This window comes from Meles meles, chromosome 20 (assembly GCF_922984935.1).
Source record: "Meles meles chromosome 20, mMelMel3.1 paternal haplotype, whole genome shotgun sequence".
NCBI lineage: Eukaryota > Metazoa > Chordata > Mammalia > Carnivora > Mustelidae > Meles > Meles meles.
This window is the reverse complement of record NC_060085.1, coordinates 17032944-17058129: the sequence shown is the minus strand read 5'-3', so window position 1 is coordinate 17058129 and position 25186 is coordinate 17032944. Positions and strand designations below refer to the sequence as shown.

The window sequence follows — 25186 nt, the reverse complement described above, 5'->3', positions numbered from 1 at the left end:
CAGGGCCCATGGCAGGGGACTGGAGCACCTAAGACATGGGGAGGGGGTGTGTCATTCAGCGACCTCCAGCCCCTCCTGCTCCCCACCCCAGGCAGGGACCGGCTGATCTCACCAAGCGGCCTCTCCAAGCCTTGTCACCAACGTGCAATTTTTCTGTTGGTTCTCCCAGCCGGGAGGCCTACGAATAGGAAGGTGTTTCTTACATGAATGTTGGGTGTGTGTCTCCCCACGTGGTCTCTGTGAGTCAAGTGAAGAGGAATCTCCTTCCGCCCCCAAGGAGAGTGCCTGGGGCAATGACCAGGAAGAGTCTGTGTGTGAATGGGCAGAGGGGAGGTGGGCCCGGCCCTGACAGGGCACTCTGGGACACGGTGACTGGGCTCGGAGCACACACACACACACACACACACACACACACGCACACACACGGACACACAAGGGCTCAGGGGCAGGGAGCCAGGAGTCCCAGCTTCGTACCACGGAGCCGGCCCTCTCCCTCCTGTGCCCTTGGTGGAACGCGTATGTGCTGGGATGTGTGTCACTTGTCACATGCAGTGTTCTTACCCCCCCCCCCCGCCCCCCCAACACACAGCCTCCCCAGCCAGGGCACACGGTGACCCACAGCGACACACGCTGGCGGCCGGCTCCCGGGGCTCGGCCCTCCCTCGGCGACGCGCCAGCGACACACACACCGCCGCCTCTGCGCTCACACCCACATTCCGGGAGGAGTCACGCTCCCGCCGCGCTGCCCGGAGCGGGCCCGCGGCGCTTCTGTTCTGTTGCCTTCCAGCGCCGGGACCGCAGCGGGCGGGCCGGGATGAGCTCACGCCGCCGCCCGCCGGCCTCCCAGCCTAACTCGCTCCAGATGCCGGCGGCCCGGCCGGCGGCGCGGCCCTCGGGCGCCCCCTGCAGGAGGCGGCGGGCGGCTGGGGGCTGGGTCGGGGGGAGGCCGGGGGCGCGCCGCCCGCCCGGAAGGGGAGGGCCTCAGGCCCCCAGGCCGCGCTCCCCGCCGCCCGGCCGGCCGCCCGCGTGCGGAGCCGGTGGGGGCCGCCTGGGGGTGGGCGCTGTCCCGCTTGCCCCCGCGTGCTCTCCGGGTCACCGGCCCACGCCCCCTCCTCCCTGGTCGGCCCCGCTGTCCTGTGCCGTGTGCCTCCCCCCACCCCCGGCTGCCCTTGCCCAAACCTCGGGCTGCTCCCCCCACCCTCCCGGGTTCCCCAGGGCGCCCCGACCCTCGGCCAGGTAGGCGCTGCGGTTCCAGCCTCCCGGCCGCGGCCCTGGCCAGCCCTGCGGACTCCTGTTCCTGTCGGAACAAACACCCTCGTTTCTACTGGGAAAGCAGCAGGGGCCTGACCACCGCCTGGTTTTAATAAGGAGCTGGTATTTCCCCGAAATCGCGGGCCGGTGGCTGACCTCACGGGGACGACGGCTGGCGCCGGGCCAGGGGGCGGGAGCCGGCTCCCGGGTGAGCCCCCGACGCCTGGTCTTGCGCGGAAGTCGGGCGGAGAAGGAGGGGCTCAGAGCAGTCTCGAGTCCCCAGATCAGCTGCCGCTCACCCAAAACTCTGTCCATCTTTCTGTCTGCTGTCGCGTACCCTGGGCCAGCACTGCCAAAACCCTTGCCCAAGGGCCCGCCGTCCCCCAGCCTTCTTGTGTGACCTGGCAAAGGGCACAGCCCCTCACGAGGCATTTCCTCCAGTGTGGGATGGGGCTGTTGTAGGATTAGAGAGGGGACCAGCGACGGAGAGCCGTGGATCCCAGCAACAAGTAATTTCAGAGGGCAGGAGGAGGTGGCTCTGGCGGAGGGGGGGCGGGTGGGGAGCTGGAGGCTCAGAGATCAGGCCTGAGCTTCCTGGAGCAGGGTGGGGAGACAGGGGTAGGTCCTGGGGGATTGTCAGCCCCTGGCTACATAGGGACGACCCAGGTGTCCCCGCAGAATGACAGTGCTCATTGAAGGATGAGTATAAGGGCCAGGGGAGGGTGTCAGGGGAGGCTTTCCAGAGGAGAGGCACCTGAACAGAGGTGCATTTAGTCAGGTAGAGGCATGGGGCCCGGGGCAGCATCTTTAGGCCCTGAGTGGGGTGGGTTGGGTGCGGGACAGAATGGAGGAGAGTGGAGCTAAGGCATCGCGGTGGTGAGTGCGCGGTCTGCACGAGGCCCTGTGCAGGGGAGGAGTCCGTTAAGCTGCTCTTGAAGTCTCATCTATAAATGAGGGACAAAAACTGAGAGCCAGAGGGGGACCCACAGTCCAGCGGAGGGACAGAGACCAGGAGCCACCGAGAGAGCAGGGAGACAGAGAGAGGAGAGTCAGCGGGCAGATAGGCAGGAGGTAGCTGGGCAGGGGAATCTGCTCCCCCCGCCACCCCTCCCCCCAACTTGTGATCTCTCTCTCTCTGTCAAATAAATAAATCTTAAAAAAAAAAAAAAAGAGAGAATACAGCCATGGCAAGACAGACTCTGCCTACATAAAGTTTACATATGGGAGGGGAGGACAGTAACTGTCTGCGAGAGTAAAATGTATAATGCAGTGGAGAAGATCAGAGGCCAAGAGGGAAGACTGGGAGGGGGGTACAACTTCTGAGAGGGGTCCTGGGGGAGCCTCACCCAGGAGGTGACATTTGAGTCCGGACAAATCTGGCCCAACACCCCTTAGCTGAGAGAATGGTTCTTATAGAAGAGCATTTGCAATCAGTTCCATGATCGGAAACGCCTTGCTTTGATGGTATCCCCCTAAAACAATTCCATTCTTCTCCTTCATAAACCCATGTTACCAAAAAATAAAAACAAAAAAACAGTCCTCGGTTGTTATTATATTTTGAATTTCATCTGTCAGTATTCTGTGGAAGCTGGTTTTTCTATTTCTATGGAAATATGTGTATGATATTCTTGATTTTGTTTCTTGGCCCACAATGCCCAAGATATTGAGTACCTGGCCCTTCATGGAAAAAGGTTGCTAACTCTGGTATAGACCCAGAAGGGGAGGAAATGAACCATCTGGATGTCTGGGGGCAGAAGGAGCAGCCAGTGAGGCATATCAAGGAGGCCAGTGTGGTTGGAGCCCCACTAGTGAGGAGAAAAGGGATAAGAAAGGGTCAGAGGAGCCTGGGCCAATGGTGAAATGCTGATTCCTAGGTATTTTAAAAAATATGTGTCACTATCCTTCATGGAATATCTTGTTTTCTGTGATAATTTCTAATCTGTTATTGCTGCATGATAGAAAGTTATTGATTTTATGTATCGATCTTTTCCCCAAGCTCTTAGTCTATTTTCTTATAGTTTTATTAATTTTCCAGTTGGCTCACTTGGATTAGTTTTAGAAGGCAATTCTGTCTTCTGAAAAATGATGCATTTAGTATCTTCCTACCTATATATAACTCTGTTTCTTCCTTTCCTTCCCTCCCTCCCTCCACATCCCTTCTCCTTGCCTCCCTATGCTCTCCTCACCTCCTTCCGTTCCCTCTTACCTTCCCTCCTCTCCCCTCCCTTCCCTACTTTTCCCTTCTGGTTTCCTCCTTCCCTTGCTCTGTCTTCCTCCCCTTACTTTCCTATGCCCCCCTCATAAAAATGAGAATTTAAAATTTCAGAAGAACCTCCATGAGAGGTATCTCCATCATGTATCTTTGATGACTTCCCTGGGGAAGGAGCAAAAAAGGCTTTGTCCCCAGACTGGGCCTGGATGTGGATGGGGGGACCAGGAGGGTCAAACACAGACTCCAAAAGGGGAAGTCAAATGAATGCCTATAAATCAGAAGATACTCTGTGGTAAGGAACAGAACACTTATGTCAAGTGGCTCTGAGGATAAAGGAGACTGGTGGGTGGCTGTTCCTCAGGAGTCCAGAGGTCAGGTGGCTTTAGTGGGTACACCCAGGTACAGTGGGTACACCCAGGATCTCTATTTCACTGCTCTGTGCTGTGCCATCCTCAGGATCAGAAAATGTGTCTTTCAACTTTGTTCTCCATTTCAAGATTGTTTTGGCTATTTGGGGTTTGTGAGATACCATATGAATTTTAGAATGGTTTTTTTTTTGTTTCTGCAAAAAAAAGTCATTGAGATTTTGGTAGGGATTGCATTGAATCTGCAGATTGCTTTGGATAATATTATCATTTTAACAAGACCGCATTAAGTCCTCCTATCCATGAATATAGGATGTCTTTCCGTTTACTTAAAGTCTTTAATTTCGTTAAGCAATATTTTTATAGTTTTCAGTGTACAGTTCTTACACCTCCTTGCTTAAATTCGTTTATTCCTAAGTATTTTACTCTTTTTGATGCTAGCATAAATGGGATTGTTTTTCATTTCTTTTTTGACTGTTCACTCTGTACGCACTAGGTAATGCAATAGTTGTTTGCGTGTTGATTTTGTATCCTGCAGCTTTTCTGAATTTGTTTATTCTTGCTAATAGGTTTTTCTTTTTTGTGAAATCTTCATGGTTTTCTATACGTAGGCTCACGTCATCTGTGGACAGAGATAATTTTACTTCTTTCTTATTAATTAGGAGGACTTTTTTTTTTCTTCCCTAATTGCTGTGGCTAGGACTTTCAGTACCATGTTGAAGAGTGGTGAAAGTGGGCATCCTTGTCTTATTCCTGATCTTAGGGAAAAGCTTTTAGTCTTTCACCACTGAGTGGGAGGTTTGCTCTGGGTTTTTCATATATGGCCTTTATCCTATTGAGGAAGTGTCTCTCTATTCCTAGTTTCCTGAATGTTCTTTATCATGGAAAGCTGTTACATTTTATGAAATGTTTTCTTGCATCTGGTGAAATACAAGACTGTTGTCTGAAGGAGAGTTTTTTATTATCTACCTCTTTTCCTATGTATTTCTTGTCTCTTAGCATGTCTTGCAATTTTGTTATTGAAAGGCAGACAACATGTAATATGTTGTAGCAAATCTGGACACTGGTTCCCTGTCCTCCCAACCCACCCCAGACTCATGGTGGTGGTGTTTATTTGGTCATTCATTTGTTTAGTGACTTGGGTATGATAATCCTGTAATTATTTGCAGCCTCTGATATCCCTGCTCAGATCCACCCCCCCCCCCCCCCCCCCCCCCCCCCCCCCGCCCTCCCACTCAGCCATTTCCTTGGATCAGCATAAGCCACTCAGTGGTAAATGGTTGTGTGTAAGCTCCTTTGGTCAGTTTTATTTTCACTATTTACCATTGGATATGTGTGTGCATCTTGGAGCCGGCTTTCACAGCTTAGGGAATTTACTTTTCCCCTACGTGTTCGGCCAGGGACTAGTAGCTCAGAAGTTCCTTATCCATTCACTCCTATCCATTCTCTCCACAAGAGAATGCCGTCTTGTGCACAAAGGTCTGTGCACAGTGTTTTTGACTCCCTCTCTTTCACTCGTTTTCTGTGTTTAACTTCGAGCTAGTCTGCTGTTTCACTTTTTGCTGCCAGTATCATGGAGCTCTCAACCCTCTCTTAATTGCTCATCAGGAAGATCTCCGTTTTTAAACAAGTCTCTTAGGCATGAATTTCTCTACCGTCTGTTCCAAATAGATTCAGTTATTTCGGGCAGAGCTGCAGAGCACACTCCTCCTTTCAGCCTGCCTCTCCTCCTGGGCAGAATGTTTGTGCTGCTGCCCCAGAGCTGAGGACGGGAATGGCAGCCTGTTTCTCCTGGAATGAAACTGCTCTGCTCTGAGTGGGCACCAGGGAGAGGGATGCAATCCAGCAGCCTTCTCACTTGCCTTTCCCAAGGTGGATCCTCTGCTCTATCAGTGAGCTGGGATGGGGTGATTGGAGCCCCCGGATTCTCAACCTGCAGTATCTGGGGGTAGAGCTCCTGCTCTGTGAGTAGGGGCAAAGTGAGGGAAGGGAGCTCTAGTCCTTTTGGGCATGCCTGTTGGAACGGGACTTCTGCAGATGGACTTGGGAGAATGAGAGACACCAGCTACCTGCTTCTTCTGAAGTGAAATCTTAGCGGGGGGAGAAGGAGGTCCCATCATCTTGGCCACTTGCCCAGAATAGAGTTCCATAATATAGAGCTAAGGAGTCAGGGGATGGGAGCTGGTCATGGCTCAAATGCCACAGACTCTTGCTGTTCATTCGAAGTTTTGTAGATTTTCTCGTATAGATATTTCTCAATGTTTTGTATGCCCATAGGACAATTTCCAGAGACCTGAGATAGTTGTGTTTTTAAAAATATTTTTCACCAGTTAAATAGCTTTCTTTCTAGGGAGAGAATCAACCAAGTTTCTCACGAAGCCATTCTGGAGTTGTCCAATTAGCAATAATCGCGCCTCGGATAAACCTCACTGGCTACGATACTGCCACTGCACAAAGCTTCCATTCTGGGACTCCAAAACCAAAGTTTTCTTTATTTATTTTTAAGATTTTGTTTATTTGACAGAGAGAGCGATAGAGTGAGCTCACAAGCAGGGAGGAGGGGCAGAGAGAGAGGGAGAAGCAGACTCTTCCCTGAGCAGAGAGCCCGACATGGGGCTTGATCCCAGGACCCCGGGATCATGACCTGAGCCAAAGGCAGATGTTTAATTGATTGAACCATCTAGACATCCCTAAAATCAAAGTTTAAAATTTTTTTTGGGGGGGAAATTGGCAATTTTCAAGATATTTTTAATTTTTCTCTCTTCTTTTAACTAGGTTCCATGCTGGGCTCCAGTGCAGGGCTTGAACTCATAACCCTGAGATCAAGACCTGAGCTGAGATCGAGAGTCAGACAACTTAACTGACTGAGCCATCCATGTGCCCCTCAAGGTATTTTTCTGTTATTAGTTTCTAATTTCTGTTATGATCTAAGGATGTATTTTGCATAATTTCAGTTCTTTAAATTTATTACCATTTGTTTAAGGGCTCATAATATACTCCATCTTGGTGTATGTTCCATGCACACTGGGAAAAAAAGGTTCTTCTGCTGTTGCTAGGATAGAGTATTCTACAAATGTCCATTAGGTCCAATTAATGGATAGTGTTTTGCAGATCTTATATATACTTACTAGCTCTCTGTGTACTTGTCTTATCAATTATTAAGAAAGACAAACCCAAATTCCAAATTCTAATTTTGGTTAGATTGGCTTTTTCTCCCCCCTCTGTAAATTTTGAAGCTTGGTTTTTCAGTGTACTTAGGTACATACACCTTTAGAATTTTGTTTATCATTCTGTGATTAATGTCTCTGTTTGTCCCTGATAATATCCTTTGTTCTGAGGTTGGCTTTGCCTGATGGTAATATAACCACTCCTTCTTTTAATTAGTGTTTGGTTTGTATATCATCCTCTATCCCTTTCCCTATAACCTATCTATGTTTTTATATTTAAGATGGGTATATCGTTGATTTGTGTTTTAAAAAAAATCCAGTCTGACAATCTCCTTTAACTCATGCCATAGAAGCATTAATTCACTTAATAGAACATTTACCTTTAATGTAAGTATTGATATTGTTGGATTAAATTCTACCATCATGCCAATTGCTTTCTTTCTTTCTTTCTTTTAAAAGATTTTACTTATTTATTTGACAGACAGAGAACACAAGTAGGCAGAGAAGCAGGCAGATAGAGAGAGGGGGAAGCAGGCTCCCTGCTGAACAGAGAGCCCGATGCGGGGCTCCCCAGTACCCTGGGATCATGACCTGAGCTGAAGGCAGAAGCTCTAACCCACCGAGCCACCCAGGCACCCCATGCTAATTGCTTTCTATGTGTACCATCTCTTTTTCTCTATTCCTGCTTTCTTTTAAATTAATGTAATATTTATGATTCTATTTTATCTTTGCTGTTGTCTTATTGATAGTTATTTAACTTTTTAAAAAAGATTTTATTTATTTATTTGACAGAGAGAGAGAGATCACAAGTAGGCAGAGAAGCCGGCCGAGAGAGAGGGGGGAAGCAGGCTCCCCGCTGAGTAGAGAGCCCGATGCAGGACTCGATCCCAGGACCCTGGGATCATGACCTGAGCTGAAGGCAGAAGCTTTAACCCACTGAGCCATCCAGGCGCCCCAGTTATTTAACTCTTTCCCCCTGATTTCCCTGGAGTTTACAGTGTGTATCTTTAACTAATTGCCCTCTTCTTTCAAACAATAGTATCTGCTTTTTAGGTAGCGCAAGGACCTTATAACAGTATCCTCCCTATTGCTTCTTTCTCATTCTGTAATTATTTCTATTGCTGTCTATGCAATGGTAAAGTCATTTGATGACAGCTAATGTTTTTTGGAATCAGAAGTTATGTCAAGCTTTATACAGTTCTTGTGCTGTCAAAAGTTAAAACAAGCAAGATGTGCTTTCCCACACAAACTTACAGTAAATGTATTTTCTGAGCTTTCTGTTACAATTTCAGAAGCAGTTTTAGAATTCGTGTAAGTGCCACAAAGGAAATTTGCATGTTTCAAAATCCATTTAACTGTAGTTGAGGAACAGTCCCGTAAACATCACTGAAATGATTAATTCACAATGTAATGACATGACAAAGGCAAAATCAAGAGAAAAACCTAAAATAGCTTTATAAATGCCTTCCAAGTGAAGAATATGCTCAAAGCTATATGTTCACAGATTAGTATCAGCATTGGGCGCACTTATCTGCATTAAAAGACATTTTAAAAGATTAAATGCATAAAATACCATTATAGATCACTATTACAGAAAATTTGTGATTGATTTTTATGGTGGACAATACTAATTTTGAACCCAATTAAGTAAAATGTTATTCTCCTCAAATGCTTCTCATTAGATTTGTATTACAAAATATTATATCCAGTTACTATTATTACTATATTTTTGTGGAAATTTCTCCTTTTTTATAGAAGCCTACATAATATCCTCATTGTACCTCCAAATCCTAAAAAATTTGCTCTCTGACCTTTTTAAGAAAACATTTATTGACCTCTGAATTAGAGCCTTCAAATAGGTTCACCATAGGGTGTATGTATGTATGTATCCATACTAGGTAAAGAACTTGGTTAACCTTGTTTCAGACTTTATTCCCAGGCCTCTTCAGCTTAATTAGTGGCAAAGAATTCATTGTATATAAGCAAAAACTGAAAAGAGCTGCAATGTCCAACAGGCTTGGGCTTAAAAATATTAGAGACCTAGATTATTATTGGGTCCATGAACCAAATTTTAACAAGCAGTCATAGTTATAAAATAGCAGCTCCCTTCAGATTTTTTTCTTCTTTAGACGTTGACTCCATTTAGTTGGCTTCATTCTTGGAAGCTTCACCAAAAGTCTCCACAAGATCTGGAACTTCCTCCTCATCATCTTCCCCAGTAGCATGTGGTGCTTTTCCATCCCCAGACTGTGTGGGCAGAGCTTCAGCCAGTCTCCTTCAACGAGTCACACTGTCTGCCCCCAGCTGGTTTAAGATCCTGGGTGACATTTCTGGCAGCTGCTTTGTCTCAGCATGGTGTGAACTGGTGGATGTATTTGCTGCCAGGGATGCCTGCACTTTGGGATTGTTAAAATAGACCACTCTTGCTTGGTTTGTAACATATTTGCTTCTTCAGTACCAGAGATGCTGTTTACCACTAACTTGAAGGCGAACTGAAGTTTCTTCTATCATCCTCTTTCTGTGACCAGTTCTTTTCCCACCAGTGCAGACTTGTGCTTGTAGCTTGGTGACTTTCCCCTGGTTCATGGGAGTTTCTTTCATCTTGTTGGAGTGGAAATGGGGAGCAGGGTAGGGTTGGCATTCGGGACATTTTGGACGGACCAGCTGCAATTGAGATTAGGTCCACACACGCCGGGAGGCAAGATGGCAGCTACAGCATGTTCATCCTAGTATCTAAAATTCCCTCTGTGATAGTTCTAAACCCCATGTGCTATCTGAATCTAGTTCTGTTGCTTGGTTTGTCTCTTGATAGTGTGTTTTTAATTTCCTTTTCATTGTGTGTCTCATCGTTTTTGGTTGAAAGGTAGTCATTCTGTGTAGGTGAATAGAGACTTCGGTAAACAATGTTTGTGGGGTGCCTGGGTGGCTCAGTCAATGAGGTGTCCAACTCTTTTTTTGAAATTTAATGTTACTTTTTCAGTGTTCCAAGATTCATTGTTTCTGCACCACACCCAGTGCTCCATGCAATATGTGCCCTCCTTAATACCCACCAGGCTCACCCAACCCCCCACCCTGCCCTCCAAAACCCCCAGTTTGTTTCTTAGAGTCCACAGTCTCTCATGGTTCATCTCCCCCTCCGATTTCCCCCAACTCACTTCTCCTCTCCTTCTCCCAGTGTCCTCCATCTTATTCCTTATGCACCACAAGTGAAACCATATGATAATTGATTCTCTCTGCTTGACTTATTTCACTCATCCATGGGACTTATTTCAGTCCTACCCATGTTGATACAAAAGTTGGGTATTCATCCTTTCTGATGGAGGCATAATACTCCATTGTATATATGGACCATATCTTCTTTATCCATTAGTTCGTCGAAGGGCATCTTGGTTCTTTCCACCGTCTGGTGACTGTGGCCATTGCTGCTATGAACATTGGGGTACAGATGGTCCTTTTCACTATGTCTGTGTCTTTGGGGTAAATACCCAGTAGTGCAATTGCAGGGTCATAGGGAAGCTCTATTTTTAATTTCTTAAGGAACCTCCGCACTGTTTTCCAAAGTGGCTGCACCAACTTGCATTCCCACCAACAGTGTAAGAGGGTTCCCCTTTCTCCACATCCTCTCCAACACTTGTTGTTTCCTGTCTTGTTAATTTTGGCCATTCTAACTGGTGTAAGGTGGTATCTCAATGTTTTGATTTGAACTTCTCTGATGGCTAATGATGATGAACATTTTTTTCATGTGTCTGTTAGAGGCAGGTGTCCAACTCTTGATTTCAACTCAGGTCATGATCTTCAGGTCCTGTGATCGAGTCCTGCACCAGGCTCCACACTCAGTGGAGAGTCTGCTTGGGATTCTCTCTCTCCTTCTCCCCCTGCTCCTCTGCCAGGATGTACTCTCTCTCTATCTCTAAAATAAATAAAATCTTTAAAACAAACAGTATGTTCAGAAGGGGGCCTGTCTTCTCTTTGGTAGAGAGTACTGAGACACTCATGTCAAGTTCTGTTCTTGTGTGGTCACCCTCCATCTGTACTAGACTTCGAATTCTTCCACCATTTTTTGCTTTGAGCAGTGGTTGACTTGTTGGATTTTTTTTTTCTCAGTGTCTGTTCTACACCCAGCTGTCAGTCTTCTCCATGTTTATGTGTCCAAGAGGATGTCTTTCCATGCTTTTACCTCTCCCTGCCCAACAGTAAACTGCTGTTACTTGTCCCTGGACACTTGCTAGTCTGGTCATGGAGGGAGGAGGGAGGGCATTCGTTGTTGTTTTTTTCTGGCTCAGCCTCACTTTAGGCAGGTGACTGTTGGCCATTGCCAACAGTCAATTGTTGGCTCTCAGAGATGAGGTCTTCTTAGTGATCTCGACTCTCCCCCAGCAAAGAAGATACCTAGAGATCTGGCTCCTCCCTTAGGGATAGACATTATGTTCTCTTTATCCAGCTATAGTAGGCTTTAACTTGTGCCCTGAAAATGACAGGTTTGTGCCTTTCACCCAGTCACATAAGGTGAGCGTGGTGATCGTGGCAATGGCTGCTGCCGCTCCGTCTTCTTTTGGCTGCCTGGTGGGTTGGGGATGGAGTTGAAGTACACCATGCCTTTCCCACAGCAACTTCTGCTCCCCTCCCCAATGTCTATACTGTAAGCAAGGCTTTCTCTGCCCTCTTGCCCTGTTGCTAATCTTTCTCATGAGCACATGATGGGAGTTTGTAGAGAAGACCCTATGAGTGGGTGCAAACTCACCTTGTGTCTGCAGCTCCCGAAAGTTCTAAAGTCTTACACTAGCCCACACTTTGCATTTGACAGTTCATTAAACGATAACAGGCTGCCACAGTAGACGTTGTTGTGGAAATGGAGAACACAGAGATGGTGAAAAGGACCGGTTCTTTCTTACTGCACTGATGATTTTTAAAGAAAGAAAGTGGCAATCTTGAATTTTAACTTCCTGGATTAAAGGCTTCTCTGATTTCCCTAAAATAATTTCATATACTGTATAACGGCAGGGTTGATGCTGTTGAAAATAAGACAGAGTATCCCATCTTTCGAGTTGGTGAGTTTGACCATAAACTCAGGTAACAGCTTCATCAGAACTTTTTTTAAAAAAAGATTTTATTTATTTATTTAACACAGAGAGAGATCACAGGTAGGCAGAGAAGCAGGCAGAGAGAGAGAAGGGGAAGCAGGCTTCTCGCTGAGCAGAAAGCCCGATATGGGGCTCAATCCCAGGACCCTGAGATCATGACCTGAGCCAAAGGCAGAGACTTAACCCACTGAGCCACCCTGGCGCCCCTTCATCAGAACTCTTAAAGAAAAGTTAGGGCATTGGTTGAGGAAGAGACCCCGAAAATTCAAACGGGGGGCACATTTGGATAGGTGTAGGACACCCTCATCCTCAGCTACATTGAACCTCCCTTGCCAATAGAAGTTGTGCCTCCTCCCTTTCGATAAGGCTGGTACTCTTTACCTTAGAGACAATGTAATGAGTTCATCTGAGGACACTCTAAGTGCATGCGAATCCTTTACCTGTATCACCCCTGCCATTCTCCACTGCCTCTAGACCTAGTAACTGGAGTAAGACCCCAGCATGCTCTTGGACAGGCACGAAGTATAACCCAGGAGGAGAAGCCTTCCTTTCAAAAACAACCGCCAGTGTTTGCTTGTCTACATTGGAATGAACCAGAGGTGTATGATAGGACTGGATTGTAAAGACTCTTGCTTGACTGGGGAGGCCTGGGGCCATATTTGTCAAGAGTACACTTACCAGAAAATCTGAATTCAGTTTCCTGGTTCGCACAGGCGGGCTTGATCCTACTTGTTGCAGACTCTACATGCTGGTCGTTGTTTTTTTTTTTTTTTTTAAGATTTTATTTATTTATTTGACAGACAGAGATCACAAGTAGGCAGAGAGGCAGACAGAGAGAGAGGAGGAAGCAGGCTCCCTGCTGAGCAGAGAGCCTGATGCGGGGCTTGATCCCAGGACTCTGAGATCATGACCTAAGCTGAAGGCAGAGGCTTTAACCCACTGAGCCACCGAGGCGCCCCCATGCTGGTTGTTTTAAGCCTGAACTCAGTGGTGGACCACACTAAAGAAAGTTGATATGCCAGGAATTCCTTGGTTTCCTGTAGAGAAAGGAATGCAAAGAGTTAGAGAGCAGAGAATATTGGAGTGGATTCGTGATGTATGACCGACTCCCTCATTTCTGCGACCTCCAAGAATGCCTGAGAGAACAACCCCTTCAACCAGGACGTTGAAATTGCTAGGGGAGCATCCACATTCCTGAAAAACTGTGACTGGTTGTCCCCTTTTGGCCAGGAAAAAGAGGGAAGTATTGCAGTTCAGAAGGTGTGACTGTTGTTTTCTCCCTGACTTCAACAGGGATGCTGAAGGTCCAGGGAGGCAGGGGCCTAGCAGAAGCCTTTAGGGCACAAAGGCAAAGGACACGCCACGGGGCCGGATGCCAGGGACCAAGCGCTAAGAAGAAGAAACTGACTTGCGGGTGTCTTTGGTGGTGGCTAATTTTTTAAGGCACCCCATCACTGAAACAGAACAGCTGCCTACTCCTGTGTCTCAACTATTAATCGGTATGGTCCCCCACCCCAAAATCTCTGTCTGGCGGATGAAATCCTGAGCTGAAGAACCAGAATGAAGAGTGGAGAATGAAGTCTCCTCGGGTGATGCCCCGGCCACTTGTCCTCAACAGCTCCAGCCCAGGGACCCGCACCAGAAGGGGCAGGGACATCAGGCTGTGTCCCTGGAGCTGGGAGGTCCCTGCCAAGGGCAATTTCCTCGGAAGCACCCTGACCCCTCCGGCCTGGGCGGGGTTCGATGGGACTCAGAGAGGAGAGAGGACGGGGGAGGGGGGAATCCTGAGGGCTCGATGTTTCGCACTTGCCCCCCAGCGCGAGGAGCCGCTGTTTATGTCGCTCGCGCGCCAGCGTGGACCGGTCCACCTGCCACCGTAAGAGGCGCGGCGGATCCATGGCGTCCCCGGGTGGCAGCTCCCTGGGTCTCCTGCTCTGGCTCCTGCTCCTCCAGCCCCGCCTCGGTGGGGCGCAGGGCGGGTCCACGTCGTCCCCACCCTCCTCGGCGCCCACCTCCCCGTCGTCCTCGGGGGGCGGCCGTGAGGGCACCAGTGCAAGCGTGAGGGGGGCCGAGGGACAGTCTGCGACCCCTCGGTCGAATTGTTTGACAGTCTGGGGCCCCAAGAGGCTGCCATACTCTCCCAGCTGTTGGAACTGATCCCAGGTGACATCTGGCGTTGGGAGCCTTGAGGGGGGCTGAGGCCCGCAAGTGGGAGCTGGGGGTCCGGGGAGTCTGGGGGAGGCAGGGTTCACACCCCTCCCCGCCCCCCGCCCCCCACCCCGAGAGTCTGAGGAATGCATCCCCGCTTGTGGAGTCTGAGCAGGACGCCATACGGGCTTGGAGGTCTGGGGGTACAGGGCCTGGGGACTCCGCAGCAGGGCCCTGGAGTCTAAGGGACTGTGGCCTTCACCGCCCCACCCCAACGCCCCCTCCAAGGAGCACTTGGTGCTCTCCTCGGAGGCCGGGGCTCTGTTTCTTGGAGGTTCTTCCCTCCAGGCTGTTCTCACTCCAGGATGTAGCCGCATCGTTGAGAACACCGTGGAAGGAAAGGAGGCGGAAGAGAGGAAGTGGCCTTGGCAGGTGAGCCTGAGGATGAACCAGAAACACGTGTGCGGAGGCTCCCTCATCACACCGCAGTGGGTGCTGACTGCAGGCCACTGTATTTTAAGGTGAGGAGAGAAGAGGGGTCCCAGAGTTCTGAAGCCAGCCCTGCCCTCCTCAGGTACCCATTAGGTTCTGTTGCCCTGGCGACTGGACAAAACCCACACCCAACCCAACCTGACCAGACCGGACCCAACCCAACCCAAACCAACCCAACCCAGCCAAGGTCTGCCCACACTACAAACCAGACAGGTTCGGCACTGGCTATCTCATTACTAGGAATACCAGTTTGGTGAAGCAAACCAGTCGTTTGGACTAGCAAACCGATGTTAAGAGTCATTAAGGAGGGCTGTTTGGTGTTAGGGCGGTAGAAAGAGCAGTGAGGGAGGTTAGGGCCAGGCTGGGAAGCTTCTGCCATGTGTGGGAAAGGTCTCCATGAGGGGCATGTCCTCTCTCCCATAGCCGTTTCCGCTACAGTGTCAAGATGGGAGATCGGAGTGCCTATAAAGAAATCACCAGTGTGATGATCCCGGTCAAGAACGTCATCGTCCATCCTCATCTCTCAGTAGTTGGAGTCATTCAAAATGACCTTGCCCTTCTCCATCTCCTCTACCCTGTGAACTTCACTGTGACCATCCAGCCTGTATGCATCCCTCAGAAGACTTTCCAGGTGGAAGCTGGGACCACGTGCTGGGTGACCGGATGGGGCAAAAAAGAACAACATGGTGAGACTGTGAGGCAGGTAGCATGCTCAGGAAGAGGGAGGCAGCCCAACCTTGAAGTAAGCAGAAAAGTTAAAGAGAGGGGCAGGAAGGAGGACTGCCTGGCAGAGGGTAAAGTGGTGGGGCAGAGTTTAGCAGTGGCCAGAGTAATGGCTCCTGATTGACTTGAGTCTAGAAATTGGTTGACGTCTTTTGTTGCAGCTCAAATATTTCATGGTGGCCATTTAGGAAAGGCACAGGTCCCAGGACCTGGAGCTCTCTCAGGAGAAGAGATACCTGGGGGAAGTCTTTTTCTGTAGATTTGTGAGGCACCATGCCTGGCTGGTTTGGGGGTATTTTTAGGTTCCCTGGGGATGGAGCCAGAGGCCTTGGTGTTCTTCCAGAGTGGGTTTCTGCTCAGCAGGTGACGAATTGTTTGCCAGTCAGAGGTGTCCATCTCTGAAAGTAACGACATTGCTTGTCAGGGAGCTCCCCGTCCCTTTAGGGGCAGAAAGTCTCTCTGTTGCTGAGGCTGCAGAGCCTCCCATCTCTGGGAAGAGGCTGGATTGGTAACTTGGGGGCACTCCCCATTCTTGAGTCCGCGAACCTGCTCGAGAGTAAAGATACTTCTGATGCATAGGATCGCTGTCACTATTACTGTTGGTACTCAGAGTAACAGGTGCTTGGTTATCATTTCTCAGGCTGGGAAGGCCTTGCCCTCTTCCCGTCCGGATTGGTCCTTCTCTCTGCCATCCCTCCTTTTCTTTCCATATCCACTTTGGTGGCCCGTGTCCTCCACTGTCAAAGGCGCACAGAACCCACGGCCCCGCCTTTTTCAAAGGGGAAGCTAGGTGCTGAGGAGCTTACTGTTCACCTGGGCACAAGCCACCGACTGCTGAGTTTCTTCTTCCCTTGTAGGTGGCGACCTCATTATGGGTGTTCTCCAGGAGGTCAACCAAAACATTATCCTCCATGAAAGGTGTAATGAGATGGTTCAGCAAGTCATGGCAACAAAGAAGAAGAGAGTCCTGGAAGGGATGCTCTGTGGCTATAAAGGAGCTGGAAAGGATTCTTGTCAGGTAACTTTGCAGACCCTGTTCCATCTGCACATTGAGGGTGGCCCCTCCAAGCTTCCTCATTCCCAGGTGCCAAGGCCTGGGTGGCCTGCCGCCACCTCCTTTCATTCCTTAGTGAAGGACATTCATGGGCAGAACCTGGGCCCATCCTCTTCCTCCCGCATCAAGTGCCTTCTGGAGGAGGGAGCTTTTGAGCCTGGACTCAGAGGATGAGTCTTGGGATTTCTTGGAAAGAGGAGAACAGCACTATAGGGAGAGGGACCAGCACGGACGGTGGCTCCGAGGTGTGAGGGAACTTGTCACGTGTAGGGCCCACCTTCCAGGTCTGGAGCAATGAGGGGACCAGAGAAGAGGGCTGGAGTCGGGTGACGTATGGCCTGGGGTGCTGGGCCGAGTTTCTCGATGCCATCCGGGCAGGACTGTAGGCTAGGTGTTTGTGTCCATCATCTAGGTGATAACACGGAGTCCCGAGCAGAATCTGGGGCGGTGAGGGGGTGAAGGAGGTGTGTCTGAGGTTGAATCCTGAGTTCCTGGTGACTGACTGCTGGGAGGGTGGGGGCGAGGGAGAGGTTGGAGGGTTCTATGTTTCTGTCTGAGCTGGTTGGTGGGGGGGGCGGGGGCCCCCGAGCAGGTCTGGGAGAGGACATGCTGGATTCTGCATCTGATGGGGTGTCTATGGGATGTCTGGAAGTGGGGCATCAGATATGGAGGGAGCTGGCTGTATGGGTTAGGAGTTTTAGAGAAACTTTAAGCTAGATGTATGGATTTAGGGGACTCTCACGCAGATGTGATATTCAAAATGTTTAATAGCCAGTATGGTATGGGAAATGACCAATTATAATATCCTCCCAAGGATAGTAAAATTTTCCCATTAACTTTTCCCTCCCTCCTTCCCTTTCTTGCTTCATCCCTTTCTTTTTCTTTTTTTTTTTTTTTTTTGAAGATTTTATTTTTAAATACTCTCTATACCCAGTGTGGGGCTCAAACTTACAACCCCGAGATTAGGGTTGGGCCAACCAGGCGCCCCTTCCCGTTAACTTTTCAATTCTCAGTTCTCATATTCACAGAAGGGTGGGCCCGGTAGGTCCTTGGGGAAGGTCCCTGCATGCCCGACTGCCCAGTGCCTGACTGCCCAGTGCCTTATACGGCAGTCAGCCTGCTCTGACGTGGATGGCTTTCTATTCCTGCATTTGTCTCTTTCTCTTTCTCCAGGGAGACTCTGGGGGCCCTCTGGTCTGTAAATTTAAGGAAACATGGGTCCAGGTGGGAGTCATGAGCTGGGGCATTGGCTGCGGTCATGGAAATATGCCTCGAGTTTACACAGATCTTGCTGTCTATGCGGAGTGGATAGCTGGAGTGATTAATCAGGCCTCCTTTTTGTATCCAGTGGTGTTCCTCATCCTGCTTCTGTGCCTGGTGCTGCCCCTGGGCATCCTGGTGGCCCCATGATCACCCCGGCGCACCCCCCCTCCTATTTCTGAGTCTCGCACCGGGCCTCTCCTCTGACCTCCCACTCCTGCTCAGATGTCCTTTCCTCCAGTTCCGGTTGGCATCCCCTGACCCTGTAGAGAGCCACACAGTAGGAACTGGCAGCAAGGCTGGAGCCCCGAAAGCGTCCCCGCCTGATGCCCCAGTCACCTGCCAAGGCCACACACATGACCTTGGCTGTGTCCTGCCCACCTGGAAGGAGTGGGTCAGACATCCCCCAGGCTGAGAGCCGGCCGACCTGCCAGAGGGAGCGCGGGGCTTCCTTGTCATCTTGGAGAGCCTCTGTGAGAGAAGACCCCTCATGAGCAGTGAGACAGCGTGGGACCTGGGTGTGGTCTCAGGCTGTCACCTGACCCTGTGTTGAAGCAGTCAGCTTGCTGATTGTGCAGAGAGGGGGGGGGAGGGGGTGTCACCATGTCCCTGCTGAGGTGTGAAGCCTGGGGTTTCCACATGGGACTGGGGTGTCTGGGGCTGGGAGACGTTTCCCTAGCACCCAGCGTGGATCCTGCCACACAGACCCTCGTGGGGCAGTCCCGCGGCGGGCCCCCCTCCTCAGTCCCACTTCCTCATCCAGGCTCAGCCCAAGCTATGTGGAGGCATTGAGGAGTGTGGAGATCGCCGATGTCAACTGAATAAATGTTTGGATTGTCACTTGCATGTTCTGTATCTCTCCTGATGTGGGGTGTGGGGACACTGAGGAGAAGTTATCTCACATTTAACTTAGGGATGTGTTCGCGATGCTTTTGAAACTCTAGAATGAGAAGGGAGGCCTCATCTACTCTGATCTGAGTCCGACGTGGTCTTAGCACTTGGGTCCCGCTGCTGTGCCCCTCGTGGCCACCAGCATCTCTGCAGGGAGCTTCGTAGCTGAGTTTGCTGGCCATTGCCTCTGGGGAGAAGACATGAGAGAGTGGAAGCAAGAGAGGGGTTAGGGCAGTGCCTGCGGGCCGCAGCCCATACTTTCTGCCTGTTGGAGTTAGATGGAGCCTTGAGCACCAGATGACCTCGGCCCAGCTCTGAAGGACACGGGGCCGAGGCTCAGGCAGGAGACAGGCTGAGTACCCACCACGTGTGTGCCGGCTCGTTTCCATTACCCTGCCATCCCAGAGTCACTGTTGTCACATTTACCCCACTGTTACCGATTTCCTTCCCCGTCTCAAAACCTTGAGGTTCCTTTCCTTTAGCAGGAGATTAGTGCCTTTTGCATGTGAGAAGAAAGTGCCTGTGAATATTTTTTAAAAAAGATTTTATTTATTTATTTGACAGAGAGATAGAGATCACAAGCAGGCAGAGGGAGAGGGAGAAGCAGACTCCCCGCTGAGCAGGGAGTCTGATGTGTGGCTTGATCCCAGGGTCCTGAGCTGAAGGCAGATGCTTAAACCACTGAGCCACCCAGGCGCCCCGTGCCTGTGAATATTTAGGTGAATAAAGAACTGATTAGAGCCGTAACAGCCACATCTCACACTTTTCATTCCCTTCCTTCTGGACACATAGCTAGTCAGAATAAAGACTGTCTTTCCAAGTCCCATCCATCTAAGTGTGGCGCGAATTCTGGCCAATAAAATACAGACCGAAATGTTGGTGAATTTGGGGAAATGTCCATAAAGGAGGATGAGTCCTTCTTCAGATCTCTCTCTTCTCTCCTGGCTGGAATGCGTACACGGTGACCAGAGCTTGAGCACCGATCTTGGGACACGAGGGTATGGAGGTATGGACCTAAGGGCATAGAGCAGGAATTCAGAAGGAACTTGGCTCCTTGGAATTCACAGGGTTGCTATCACAGCTCTTCATGCAACAGGGAAAGAAACTCTTCAATTAAGCCATTGTTCTCTTCTGTCTTAGTTACTTATAGAAAAGCCTCATTCTAACCAACCATGTGGAGCTTTATTTCTGGATTGTTATGAATATAAGTTTTAAGAGTCATTTATTTAGGGGGCGCCAGGGTGGTTCAGTGAGTTAAAACCTCTGCCTTCCGCTCAGGTCATGATCTCAGGGTCCTGGGATCGCGCCCCGTATCGGGCTCTCTGCTCAGCAGGGAGCCTGCTTCCTCCTCTCTCTCTGCCTGCCTCTCTGCCTACTTGTGATCTCTGTCTGTCAAATAAATAAATAAAAAATATTTTTTAAAAAGTCATTTATTTAGACTAATTTTTAAAAAAAATTTTTAGGGAGGGGGTGAGAGGCAGAGGGAGAGGGAGAATCTTAAGCAGATTCCCTGCTGAGTTCAGAACCCAGTGCTGGGCTCCATCTCAGGACCCTGAGATCATAGCCTGAGCTGAAATCAAGAGTCAGACACTTAACCGACTGAGCCACCCAGGTGCCCCTAGACTAAATTCTTTTTAATTCCCACTTCACTATACATTATTGCTTCTTTCTCTGTTCATTTTTCCAAAATTGATAAAGTTAAAAGCTTATGTTCATGAATGACTGTTCTTTCTTAATGCATTTCTGTATTATTTTCTTCATTGGGGTAAAATTTATATATAGTAAAATGTACACATTGCAATATACAATTTTATGAGTTTTAACAGAGGTATTCCCGCATGCTAACGTCTCCAAATCATGATCGAAAACATTTGCATTAATCCAGGATATTCTCTTATATCCCTTTCTAATCATCCCCTCCCAGAAGTAACCACTGTTCTCATGATCAGATTATTTGCATATTATTGAACCTCATTTTTTTTTTAAGAGCGGGAGGTTGGGGGGGGTCTGAGGGAGAGCGAGAGAGAGAATCTTAAGCAGGCTCCACACCCAGCAGGGAGCCTGATGCAGGGCTGGATCTCCCAACCCTGAGATCATGACCTGAGTGGAAGGCAGATGCTTAACTGACCGAACCACCCAGGTGCCCCTAGTTCATTTCTTTTTATTGGGGAGTAGTAGTATTCCCACACGAACATTCCACCTTTGGCTTCGTCTGCTGATGGACACTTGGGTTGTTTCCAGTTTGGGGTATTATGAATGAAGCTGCTAATAAGCATTCTAGTACAAGATTTTTTTGTATCTATATACTTTCCCTTCTTTTGGGAATCAACCTAGGAATGGAACTGCTGGCTCATGAAATTAACCAATGGTTAATGTTATTAGAAATTTCCTAAGAGGGGCGCCTGGGTGGCTCAGTGGTTTAGGCCACTGCCTTCGGCTCAGGTCATGATCTCAGGGTCCTGGGATCGAGTCCCGCATCAGGCTCTCTGCTCGGCAGGGAGCCTGCTTCCCTCTCACTCTCTCTGCTTGCCTCTCTGCCTACTTGTGATCTCTCTCTGTCAAATAAATAAATAAAATCTTTAAAAAAAAAAAAGAAATTTCCTAAGAGTCTTCCAAATTATTTGTACCATTTTATGCTACTCCCAGCAATAAATGAGAGTTCCAGTTGATCCATACCCTCCATATCCATCAGTCCTCAGGCTTTTCTTTCTTTCTTTCTTTCTTTTTTTCAATTCTAATAGGTATGAAGTGGTACAGCATTAGGGTTTTTATTTCTGTTTCCCTGTAGCTAATGATGTTGAGCATCTTTTTATGTACTACTGGTCATATGCATATCTTCTATGAAGTATGTTTTCAGCTCTTTTGCCCATCTTTAAATAGGATGCTTTTTTTTTTTTTAATTACTGACTTCTAAGTAACCTTCTTGTATTCTGAGTAGACTCCTAAGTCTGTGACTCTTTTCACTTTTTAGTTGGGGGCTGTGAAGCTTTTTCTTCTATTTATTTCTCCTGGAAGCTTTATAATTTTAGCTTTTACATTTAGGTCTATGGTCTACAAATTAATGTGGGAGATGGTATGAGATACAAGGATGAACGTCTATTTTTCTGTATCTTTAATGCTTATCCAGTTCTGGTACCATGTGCTGGAAATACATTTATTTTCACATTGACTTACGTTGGTGCTTCGTCCAAAATTGACATCATATATGTACATCTCTTTATGGGTTCCCTATTCAGTTCCTTATCTGTTTGTGTGTGTATATATATATATACATATATATATATACACACACACATATATATTTGTTATCTGTATATTCTTTTGCCAATTTTGCAGTGTCCTAGTTACTGTAGCTTTTATAGTGAGTCTTGAAAGTCAGTAATGTTATACCTCCCAATTTCTTCATGTTTCTCAAGGTGGAGCTTTGTGTAGAAATTGACAAGCTGATTCTAAAATGTACACAGAAAAGCAAAGGACGTAGAATAATTAAAAAAAAAAAACTCTTATACTTCAAGACCATAGAAGTGTAGTAATCAAGGCAGTATGGTATTGGCACAAGGGCAGACATATAGATCAGTGGAACAGGACAGAGAGTCTAGATATAGATCCACACATATATGGCAAATTGGTTTCAACAACGGTACTAAGGCAATTCAATGTAGGAAAGGACAGTCTTTTATTTTTTTTAATTTTATTTTTAAAAAAGATTTTATTTATTTATTTTGACACAGAGAGACACAGCAAGAGAGGGAACACCAGCAGGGGGAATGGGAGAGGAAAAAGCAGGCTTCCCACCTAGCAGGGAGCCCGATGCTGGGCTCCATCCCAGTTCCCTAGGATCATGACCTGAGCCGCAGACACTTAGCAACTGAGCTACCCAGGCGCCCCAAGGATAGTCTTTTAAATTAAAAAAAATTTTTTTTAAGTTTTTATTTATTTATTTGACAGACAAAGATCACAAGTAGGCAGAGAGGCAAGCAGAGAGAGAGAGGAGGAAGCAGGCTCCCTGCCAAGCAGAGAGCCCAACGCGGGGCTTGATCCCAGGACTCTGGGATCATGACCTGAGCTGAAGGCAGAGGCTTTAACCCACTGAGCCACCCAGGTGCCCCAAGGACAGTCTTTTAAATAAATGGTAACTGGCACGATGGGAGATTCCTATGTAAAAACAAAACAAAATGAAACAAATGTCTGAATCTTAACTTCGCTTTACATGTAAAAAATTACTTAAAATGGATTATAGAACTTAATGGAGTCTACATCTAGAAAACGTCTAGAAAAAGGAAGAAAAGTCTCTGCGACCCTTGAGTTGGCAAAGATTCCTTAGGACACAAAAAGCACGACCTACACAAGAAAATAAATGGTTGGATTTCATCAAAATGAAAATATTCTGCTCCTTAAAAGACACTGTTAAGAAAGTGAAAAACCGAAGCCACAGGCTGGACGAAAAGAGCAGAAATACCCACTCAGAGACTTGTATATGAATGTTCATAAGAGCCAGAATCTGGAAACAACTCAAGTGTCTGCCAACCGATAAATGATGATCAGTGAAAGTGCTACTTAGCAATAAAAAAGAAGAAACTGTTGATAGACCCAAGAACGTGGATGGAAATTCAAAAATGTGTTGAGTGAAAGAAGCCAGACCCAAAGAGTACAGATTTCTGATTCCATTTCTATGAAGACCATATAGGCACACTGGGTGATCAGTGGTTGCTTATGATGGATGTGAGGAGGGCGCAAAGTCATTTTCTGGGGTTTCAAAATGATTTATAACGTGATCAAAGTGGTGGTTATGTGGATCTCTATTAATTACACAGTAGATTATGCACTTAAGGTCTATGTAACCGTATGCAAATTTTTCCTAGTTAAAAAAAAATAGGTTAATGTGACATATTCTAGTTTGGCCCCAATGTCTATTCTCTTCCTCTTGAATGATACATGTCTTATGCAACGACCTGATGTTTTAGGTCATTCTAGTTTTGTGCCAGCAAATATTTAACAAGCAGCTCTGGAGGGGGAAAAAAGCCCAGATTTGTAACATTTTTTAGATTTCCATAGTATAAATACTTCCACTATGGCGTCTTTCTTTCTCTCCCTTCCTTCCTTTCTTTCTTTCTTTCTCTCTCTCTCTTTCTTTCTTTCTCTTCCTTCTTTCCTTCCAGATTTTATTTATTTATTTGAGAGAAAATGGCAGAGAGAGGGTGTCAGAGAGAGTCCAAGCAGAGGGTAGGGACAGAGTGGGGAGGAGGAGCAGACTCCCCACTGAGCAAGGAGCCTGATGCAATGCAGGGCTTCATCTCAGGACCTGAGGATCATGACCTGAGTGGAAGGCAGACGCTTAACTGCCTGAGCCACCCAGGTGCCCGCACCATGACTGATTTCAAGCCACCGACATCACATTACTGAATCTGGACTTGGGAAGAGAAGTATACCATTAGATAGAAGTTCCACCGTACAGCTATAGTAGCCCTAACCTCAAGAGCACAGGTAGTTAGAAAATTCAGGAAAATAACTAGGATGTAATGAATTTGGAGTATTTACTACCTCTGTTTTTAGTGTAATTTCTTTATAGATTTTATAATTTAAATTTTAACAATGACTGTGTTTAACAGCCAGCTCATAAAATTCCTGACAATTACGCATTGGCTTTCATGAGCTGGGACAAGCCAGCTCCAGCATCTACTGGGCTATGAGCAAATTTTGGGGCAGGCATTCATGTTCAAGTAACTTATTAAGAGAGTTATTTTCGGGGTATCTGGGTGGCTCAGTGCGTTAAAGCCTCTGCCTTTGGCTCAAGTCATGATCTCAGGGTCCTGGGATCCAGCCCCGCATCGGGCTCTCTGCTCTGCAGGGAGTCTGCTTCCTCCTCTCTCGCTGCCTGCCTCTCTGCCTACTTGTGATCTCTGTCTGTCAAATAAATAAATAAAATCTTTAAAGAAAATAAAGAGAATTATTTTCAGGAAAAACCTGTAGGGATGTGAGGGAAGCAGGATAGGAAAGGGCAAGAAGGTTACTAAGTACATGATTACAGGTGAAGTGTAGGCTGAGCAAGATCCTGGCGTCTATTTTCTAGAATTCATCCAGACTTAAGGCAAGGGAGCTGGCCTTTTGTGCCCTGCCCCACTCTGTCTTTGTCTATAGGCTGACTGGAAGGTTGGGAGGTAGGAATGCAACTCCTCATCACCTTCTGTCCTGTGGCTCCATGTGCTCGAGGGGAAGACTCCTAAGAAGGATGCAGGTGTGAATTCCTAGTAACAATGCCCAGGGCAGTTGGCAGGTAGGTACACCAAACAGGGAGAGTGGATCTCAGGAGATCTGGGTGCCTATGCACCTAAAAACTGCCATTCTCAGCTTCCCTTGAAGCTTAGGGTGACCATGGATTTTAAGTTATGTTCCATGAGAGGTAAGTAGAAGTATGTACTGTTGGGGGGATATCCTTCAAAGGGACAAGAGTATGGTTTTTGGCTCTTTTCCCTTTCTAAATTGGAAGAGGAGAAAGATGGAGATGCCCTTTTGGATGTTGAGAGGTGTGCCCATGTGAAGGG

The 25186-nt window shown here is 47.8% G+C and overlaps 1 protein-coding gene and 2 pseudogenes across 1 annotated transcript; 1 reads left to right on the top strand and 2 right to left on the bottom strand.

Moving 5' to 3' along the window:
• Nucleotides 1-6136: 6136 nt before the first annotated feature.
• LOC123933323 lies at nt 6137-6287 on the bottom strand (annotated as a pseudogene).
• A 2850-nt stretch (nt 6288-9137) lies between these two features.
• LOC123932119 lies at nt 9138-9596 on the bottom strand (annotated as a pseudogene).
• A 4376-nt stretch (nt 9597-13972) lies between these two features.
• LOC123932159 (putative serine protease 42) lies at nt 13973-17903 on the top strand. The gene is given in 6 exon segments (XM_045989922.1): nt 13973-14191; nt 14194-14239; nt 14589-14745; nt 15140-15402; nt 16297-16457; nt 17667-17903. Coding segments are annotated over 6 exon segments (1083 nt in total).
• Nucleotides 17904-25186: the final 7283 nt, after the last annotated feature.